At 32.3% G+C, this 9,572-nt stretch overlaps 1 protein-coding gene across 1 annotated transcript; it reads right to left on the reverse strand.

Moving 5' to 3' along the window:
• Positions 1-4,537: 4,537 nt before the first annotated feature.
• LOC133778649 (beta-amylase 3, chloroplastic-like) lies at positions 4,538-8,436 on the reverse strand. The gene is made up of 4 exons (XM_062218638.1): positions 7,739-8,436; positions 6,014-6,224; positions 5,808-5,924; positions 4,538-5,695 (listed from the first exon to the last, which is right to left on the reverse strand). Exons 1-4 carry the CDS (start codon positions 8,284-8,286, stop codon positions 4,898-4,900), a joined length of 1,674 nt encoding a protein of 557 aa, XP_062074622.1. The 5' UTR covers positions 8,287-8,436; the 3' UTR covers positions 4,538-4,897.
• Between the last annotated feature and the right edge of the window lie 1,136 nt (positions 8,437-9,572).

Below are 9,572 nucleotides of genomic sequence, written 5' to 3' on the forward strand. Positions count from 1 at the left end.
TTTGTAATGAGAATGTTTTTAAAATTTAATATTGCATACATTTATTAATTCTTTCCTTGTTTTTAAGATAAAAAAAAATTGAGTTTTGTTTTAAAAAAAATTGTTAACATATCAAAAACATATTTATTTTTTAGTATAATAAAATATAGGGGTATAGAAGATTTTTTAATTTATTTTTATTGAATATTTTTATACCAAAAAAAATAAAGAAGCATATAAATATTTATATCATATAAAAATCATGAATCTTAACACATACTTCACCTATGCTAAACCTTTAACAATTTCGCTATATCTTGTGAATTTGAGCTAATGGGATTTATTTTTGGATTCTACCTAAAAAAAATTCATACCGATGGCGATGTATTTTATAGTTATTATTAATCTTATTTCTTCTCCACTTTGAATCCATATGGGTTTTTGTTTGAATTCCCAATAAAAATGGGATTTATTGGAAGTGTTTGTTTCTTCTTTTTTTGCGCATTATCTATTTTTAGCTTGGGATTTCTCTTGCATTATATCAAGAAAGAAAGAAAAAGTTTCTATATACATGACTGATATCTAACAAAGGATAACTAGAAATCTTCTTAGGTACAATTGCAAACTCTCACACATTATTCAAAACTCATCATAATAAAACCGGTCAAAATCTCACACAAGACTACAAGTGTATAATTTCTAACATTTTGGTCCACCTCCAAAGGACTCGAGCTTTTGACATAATAAGTAATAATAATGTATATGATCATTTATATAAGTCTCTATAGGACAAAGTTTTCTCTGTTATCAAATTCAAAAGTCATTGAGAAATTATTAGAGTGTTGTGTAGTGTATGACCAATTACATCATCATCATCATGTGGTAATGTATTATAACAAGAGTAAACGACTAAATTCATGTTATTCTTAAATTTTCATACTGTGCCATAGGGACTGGCCCTAGACTTGTATAAAAGAATAAAAGATAGAATAATTATTTTGATAAGGACAATGCAAAGACCATAAATGAAATGCCCTTTTTCCCTCTATGGCTGAAAATGAAGAAAAAATGATCTTTTATATATGTAATATAACAAAAGTTACAAAACAACACCAATAATTATACACACAGGGAACGTCTACAACGCATTCTTCTTTTTGCAATACCGGTGTATCATTTTTTCTATTTCGGCACCTGGATAGGTATAATTCAAAAAAAAAATTATATGACTGTGTACATTGTAGGTATATAGAATATCTTGCAAATTTTCAAGAAATTCTAAATAGTTTATGAAGCCGAAAACAGAGTTCAAACTGTCAAATTTTACACTCGTACACAAAAAAACAGGCACGCGTGCAACAGACAGTTTAGACTCTATTTCGGTATCATAATTTATTCAGAATTTCTTAAAAATTTATAGGATGTTCTAGATAGCTATAATATATATCATCATATAAAAAAAATTTATGATTATAACTATTCAGGTGCCGAAATAGAAAAAGAACGCACCGGTGTTGCAAAAAAAAGATATGCATTGTAGTCGCTCCCATTATACAAAATGTGACACTTAAAAAATGGACCAAAGAAGAAGATAAAAGAAAAGGTGATAGATATAACCATTATATATATATATATATGAACTTGGAATCTTGTGGACAAAGCAACATGATTTCATTCAAAGGATGGGCCAGTCACAGGATTGGTTATGAGGCAAAAGAAGTGCCTTAGGGCATTATTAGCTTAAAAGAATTGTATTGTAGTGTCAATAATCAGCTGGAATAACTCTATTAATTCTCAAGGCTCTCATTGCTTTTGCATGTAGAGTCAACTAAGAAGTGATGTTGTTATAGTCTACTAAAAGTGATGCTAATGACACTCACTATCTCACATGTTAAACTTTAAAGGAATATAGGATTAGCACTGAGTTTATTCCAATAAATATATATGGACCGAAGTTTATCCTGACAGAAGATACATTATGTTCACCTCACAGACTGTCAGATTAATAGTTGAATTGATCGGATAGTTATTAATTATTAGAAGCCTAAGTACATAATATTGGACCGAAGTTTATCCTGACAGAAGATACATTATGTTCACCTCACAGACTGTCAGATTAATAGTTGAATTGATCGGATAGTTATTAATTATTAGAAACCTAAGTACATAAAATAAAGTTTGCAGTATATAATAAGTTGCATTCCGTTTATTTTTCACGAAAATAGATAAAATTCAAAGCATAAATATTTGCGCGTTATTGATGTATGCAAGACCGAAGCCAAAAGATTTAATAAATAAATGAGGTGGACAAAAATATAATTTTTTTGAATGAAACTATAAAATTATCATTCTATGTGTTGGTCCATCTTTTGGATGTAGATCATTTTAATCAAACATGGGATGATTATGTTTTTATAAATGAAAGAAGTACATAAATACATTATTGTTATTTGTTAACATGACAAAATTTAAGGCTTACACAATATAGTATTATTAATTTCAATTACTAATATTTTTATGTAGAATTGTATTATTTAAAATCGTCTGTTTGAAATTAATGCATTGACATTTTTTTTTTTTTTTTTTGTATAATTTGTAAGTTGACAACAATAAAGAAAGAAAAAATGCATTTATATGCATGTTTTTGGCTAGATAATAAATTTATTTGGATGGAAGAAATTCATTTTTATTTTGTTATATTTTTCTATTCAATCATAATTAAATTGCAATTTTAAAAATAGAAAGCTTGTCAACAAAAGACTTCTATTTTTTTTTTTTTGGAACAAAAAAAGACTTCTTTTTCATTTACATAAAATGTGCTCTTAAAAATATAAGAGAGCAGACATAAAATTTGAATTGCTATTGTAAAACTATTTTCATTAGATTGTTTTCAAATTATGAGCCTCTCATTCAAGAAAAAATTTAAAATATATAAGTGGGAAATGAAAACTACATTAGTAAATAGTTAATTTAGGGAGTTTATTGTCACTTGCTATGGTTATGTTTGGTAAAATTTTTGTTTTTGAATTTTTTAAATACAAAAATGAAAATATTTTTTATTTTGTTTTTTGATTTTTAAAAAATAAAAATATGTTTGATAATTATTTTTGTTTTTTTGTTTTTAAAAACAAAAAATAATAAATGCATTTGATAACTTTTATTTTTATTTTTTGTTTAATAATATAAAATGAGATGCTGATTTGAATAAAAAAATAAAAAAAACTAAAAGTCGAAAACGGTTTAAAAAATTTTGAAAGTGAAAATTTTATATTTTCAAAATTTAATAAATTTTGTTTAAAATTTAAAAAAAAATAATAAATAAAAACAGAGTTAGCAAACACTATTTTATGTTTAATTTTCAAAATTTTAATTAATTAAATAAAAAACAAATTTTTTAATTGTTACCAAACAACACCTATCTAATTCTGAAAAACTCAAAATATTGTTTGAAAAAAAGTATGGATGTAGTTCTTAACTTGGTATAAATTTAAGTATGCTGTTTTATGAAATTCACCAACCATATTATAGAACCTTACCCCTAATATCAAAATTATAGTATACTTTTGCTATGGCAAAGTAGGAATTTCGATATAGGTCTTTATATTGGGAAAGAAAGCATTGTATGGTACTTAAGGTGGCATGTCATGAGTAGTTTATTTATTTATTTATTTAATCTATTAAGAAGTGGTTGAATCATATTAAGATTGAAAAGATAAACTTAGTGCATGAGATTTCATTCATTTAAGAAGTTTATTATCTAATCTAAGGACATCTCAAGACAATGTATAAATAAACCACTAAATATAAAAGAGATATCTCCAAAAATTTAGACAACTAACTTTTACTACAAAACACTCAATCATAGAGTTTGAGAAGTTAAGTCGGAAAATCCTACCAAAAGTAAGAATCTCTAATTGATTGACCTAAATACCACCTGAAAATCAAATAAATTGTATTAATATTTTAAATTAGAGTTCAGCAACTCAAGTGAAACCTTAAACCTTGTAGCATTAATCGTCACGATTATTATCACAACACTTTATTATAAGAGAAATGTTAAAGGGCGCTAATGGTGCCCAACACCACCATAAGTTGTACTATTATTAGTACAATTTAATATCGAGTCTCACATATTTTATAAATATTATAAAAAATTATTAACCACTCATGAAGCGCCACCTCGTGGTGGTGTGGAGCACTATTGGTGCCTAATAAGCAATGCTCTTATTATGAGTAACATCATGGGACTCACAATAGTACCTACCCTAATAAACAAGAGCTTGGTCAACACTAGCAGCCTGTTCACCTCAATACAAGATAATAAACAATCAGTCTTAGGTGCTTACCTTCCATTATTACCATGGTCTAATAATAATGATCACTTTATAATCTCCAAAACAAAGTCAAGGATTTGCAACCTATTCAATTAGGTTAGTAGGCATAGTATAGGGCAGATTCAAAAATGAAATTTTCAGAGTCAAATTACTTGAATATGACAGCCAATCATTCTTAGTACTTAGCAAAGGTCTTCTTCTTCTTTTGTTATGGCAAGGTTCAATGCTATAATTAAATGATTTGTTTAGAATTGGATTGGATCAACAAGAACAATTGTCAAATTTATACAATTCAAGATCAGAGAAATAAAAAAGAGAAAGATCAATAGATATAACAAGCCAACCATTTTTAAAATATTAGGAAGGCGATGTATTACAATACACATAAATAAACTTTCGAATTAAGAAAAAAATAAAGATCAATGCGTAGTAGGAGATTCTTTAGGGGAAAAAATGAGGCCATTACCACACTTATCAAAATAGTAAGATCTGAGGTGATCATACTATCCCTATATTCACAGCAATGGATGTGTTTAAATTAACATTTGCTTAGTGGTGCAAATGAAATGCGGCTGCTATTTTCTCTAACAATAAGCAAAAGCAATTCCAAACTTTGCATCTGATCTAGATGTTAGGAACTGATGGATATCGCCCCCGAAACCTAGCTTGGCTCGAAAAATATTTGCATTCGACATTTGCCTCACAAAACGAGTAAAGCGAACCCAGTTTTGATATTCGAACATGTTCTTGTCCATCCTCACGAAGTTGAATGAGAAGGAGGGCTTCTCCAGACCATCGGAGTAAAACTTGGACATCTTCACCACCTGTTGGAATGATCCGTCATCCAAATTCGACGCAGCATTTTCTCCTTCGAGTGGTACGTCACACATCCTAGCGGCCAATAGCAACTGCTTGAGATATCCCTCGGGACTGCTCACGGGATTCATCTGTTTCTCGTCTTTGTCTTGCATTTCGAAGCACGAGCAGCACAAAGTGAAACCGTACTTGCCAAACATGCGAACAATTGGTAGGTATCCATCCCTAGTTAAAGTATTGTAGTAGCCAGCAGTCAACTCCGATGGATGAGACTGTGTGCTGTAATGCCAGTGGATTCCAGCCACTTTCGCTGATGTATTAACTTCTGTGCCCCGGAAAATAGTCTCGGCTTCCTTACAAATCCTCTCTCCATGCAGAAGCAGCATTCCAGAGTACCATTCAAGAAAAAATTGTCCATAAGGTGTATTCCAAGATCCGCTATCACTTTTGAAAAACTCTGTCTGCTCAGGATTCTGCATCAAATTGCCAGCGCCAATAGGGCCCCCATCTCCCCATCCACGCATCCCAACCTCCCTTGCACAAGCATTCAATGATGCAAGCATATACTAGCAACAGCATTTGTAAAAAAAAAAAAAATGACACAAAAATCAGCATTGAGGCTAAGTATCCATACCAGACTAAGAGACGAATGTTCATCACAAAACAGAGTCCCCTAACCTTATCATAGCATTGAAACTCTCCAAGTTCACGAGAGCGCCAACCCCATGTTAGCTTTTGGGTAGGGCATGAAGGATACCTTAGCTCACCAGCAGGACCCATCCCAACCTGAATTCCCTACAAATCAAAAGCAACTAATTTAAAGATCAAGGCATTGTCATCATGGTTAAGCCCTCAATGTGAAAAATTATGACGCATCATCTTACTGTAATAATAGCACCAAGAAAAGGTCTAAAAGCATCTCTGAAGTTCCTCATAAAATCTGTGTATGCTTGGATTGGTGAACGACCACACAGAACAGGGAGGACATCACATCCAAGGGAAATGTATTCCATATTCCTTCGACCAAATCTATCAGAATATACTAAATCTGGATCTTTATCAATTTCTTCAAGAACCCAGAGGGGAAGAGGAATCCTTACATACACAAAAGAACTAGATTCAGATTCAGCGTCCTATAATTAACCATGAAGAAAACACTATCAAGATATAGTCGACATCCCAAGTAAATATACCACAAAGTTAATAATAATATATTATGCTCTATACCTCAAGTTTCAAGAGGGGGAAAAAAACTTTCAGGAGAAATTATCCACTTCGAACAATGGTGATAGAACTCTCACATTGTCAAATAAAAATAAATAAATAAAACAGTACTTTTTTATGTATGACAGGCAAATACCAACATACATAATTTGCCTCTTATTACATGGACATAACTGAAACATTACAATTAACAACACTCACCAACCATGTATGTATTTATTTGAATACCAAGGAAAAATGCAAACAGATTGACTAAAAGAATCAAGAAATTAAATCTGAATACCAAGGAAAAATGCAACTGGATTGACTGAAGAATCAAGAAATTAAATGACACGTATCTTTTCTGAACAACTTAAGAATAATCTATGCTTATTAGAAAATACTATCAGTCGCAGATTGTAGGCACTGGGAAAGCCACAAACCACCAAAAGAAACCGAGTGCTACAAATATAATGCAACTGAAAACTATTTTGAAAATACATAAAATTTTCATCACGAATGGATCAATGTAAAATAAAATGTCTAAAAGGCAGCAAGGAGAATTTTATGGTAGAACTGCAGAAGTCAGAGTTACTAGTTAAGATCAGATGAACTGCTATGTGGATTAGCTACATAAGCCTCATCCTAAAACAAACATATTGGAAAATCAGTTAAGCAACACGAGAAAGATATTCTATCACGACAGACCAATATGGCAAGACACGTATGTTATATCACAGACTTGTATATTTGAAACATGCTCAGAAAAATAAAATGGAAGGACAAAGGAGACCCAAATAAAGACATTTGAATTATATATTTTCAATAAGAAAGTCAACAGCCCAACCATCTATTTGTCCGACTTTTGTTGGTCATAAATCGTGTCATTTTTGTTAATATTCTTTATAATGAAGTTGTCTGTACAGAGGTCAGCCTAGCCCTTCAGCAGTAGTCCAAAATAGCAACCTAATCAACTTAAAACACCACTGAGGATAAGCACCAAATTATGGTTTTGTCAGTAAAAGGAACTCCCACATAAACAAGGTTTACTAATCCGTTATTTGGGGAATAAAATAAACATAAGAATGAACCATATAGTGTTATATAATAGGGATCACCAAAATTTGTTCATAATTGTGTAAGTAAATACATGAATAGATACAAAAGGCAACAATTTGACTAATTCCCTTTTTTCCCATTTCCATTTCTCGCATTACGGATTAGCATACGCATGCCAAGGTAACATAATTCAAATAACTAACACCAAAAGCAAACATTTCAACAAGCTAATCCAATAATACCATAAAATTGTTCCAATACCAAATGGTGCATAATTCATAGAACCAATCAGTAAATGGGTAAGGCAAGCGAACCGAAATGAAGAAACGAAATGAAATTATACTGACCAATGAGGGTCCCCGGGACCAGTGCCACATTGATGAAAAGCCATAATGGCTCGAACTTTCAGTCCACATCTTCGGGCCAAAGCAATAATTTCCAAATACCCTTGCCAATTATAAACCCTAGGCCGATCCCTCTCCACCAGACCCCACCAAACCTCCATGACCACGCCCTCGACACCGGCCGCAGCTAGCGCCCTAAACGACTGAGCCATCGCTTTCCGGCGCCTGACTTGCCCGGCGGTGCCCACGGCATCCACCGGAAGAGTGACGAAAACCGGCGATCCTCTTCTCCGGCGTTGAGGCGAAAATCCATGGAACAGCTCGTACTGTAGATCTCCGTTGTCTGGGGAAACGGAGCCACCGGCGCCGGACGGCGTCGACGAGTTGAAACGGGAGGACACGGCGAGTCGACGAGTTAATTGGTGAGTTCGATTCCGCTGGGAGTGAGTTAGCGCAATGGAAGGGAATCGTAAGAGGCCGGCCGGCGACTCCGTGCGTGTGCAGCAGAAGGAAGTTGAGAAGGTTGGAGCAGATGGAGATGCGATCGCCATTGATGGAGTTAGGGTTTGATGGAAAAATAAATAAAAATAGAAAATAAATAAAAATTTAAAAATAAAAAATAAAACATAAAAATTTGGCGTTATTTCTGCGCAGAAATGAGAGAGTGAGAGTGAGTCACGAATTAGTGTACAGTAGAGTCTGTAACAGGTGAATATGATTCATTCACGATCACAGGGACAACGGAAAAATCACTTTCGTGGGCCTACTTTTAAGGTTGGGCTTGTGGTTGGCCCATATCATGAATATACAATAATTGGAAGAAAAAGTAGGGTAGTTTTTCAGAATTACCCTTGATTTTCCATTGTTGGGCCCAACTTACAATGTTATGGTGGCCCATATCAAGGAATGTTATTTTGCAAATACGCAAAGATTTATGCTTTTTTTGCAAACATATTGTTTAAACAAATCATATAGGCTCATATTCCTCACCATTTTGGTGATGAGCTACCAAAAAAGGCCAAAAGAAACTTTTGGTGATTTTATGTAACTTTTAATATTAATATATTTATAAATATATATAATAATTGTTATGATTCAATAAAATAATATAATTTTTTGTGTAACTTTCAGTGTAATGGTTGAAATTAAAAAAAATATGATGCTAAAATTGATTATGTCTTGGTGTTGAACCAACACCAAATTAACTTTTGTGGTTAGAGTTTTCCTTATTGAAGAGTTTAATGGAGATGTATGCTACACCCAGCCTAAAGAAAAAAACTCATTTTAAATTTTATTTTTCCTCATTTTATGGTCTTTGAAAATATTTATTTCAAAAATACAACTTCTCAAAAAAAATCATTTAAAAAATACAGCCTCGATATTTGATATCAAACATATGAATTTACATTATATACCTAAAAAAAGGATAATTTTATGGACTACAACTCATTCGCTTTCTTCTTTCTTTCTCTCTTTTTTCTCTCTTGCTCTTTCATGCAAAGTTGATGTAATGCCCTGAATTCTTCGATATGGTTTAATGGCGGGGTTAGTAGGTCGAGAGGGTCATACCTGTTTAATTATGTCATTAAATGATATTATGCATGTATATGGGAATTATATTATAATATGATATTGAATGCATGCATGTGGGTCCACATTTTAGTTACAGGGGTGTGATGGTAATTTGGCCCGTTGAGGGTATAATTGTGTAATTGTATGCATGTCGATGATATGTGTTGAGACCACATTATAATGTGGGTTTGTTCGAGCTATTCGGCATGAGATGATCTTGGAATATTGATTAGCGGTTTAGTCACAACAGGTTTAAGTGCGAGGC

This window comes from Humulus lupulus, chromosome 5 (assembly GCF_963169125.1).
Source record: "Humulus lupulus chromosome 5, drHumLupu1.1, whole genome shotgun sequence".
Lineage (NCBI taxonomy): Eukaryota > Viridiplantae > Streptophyta > Magnoliopsida > Rosales > Cannabaceae > Humulus > Humulus lupulus.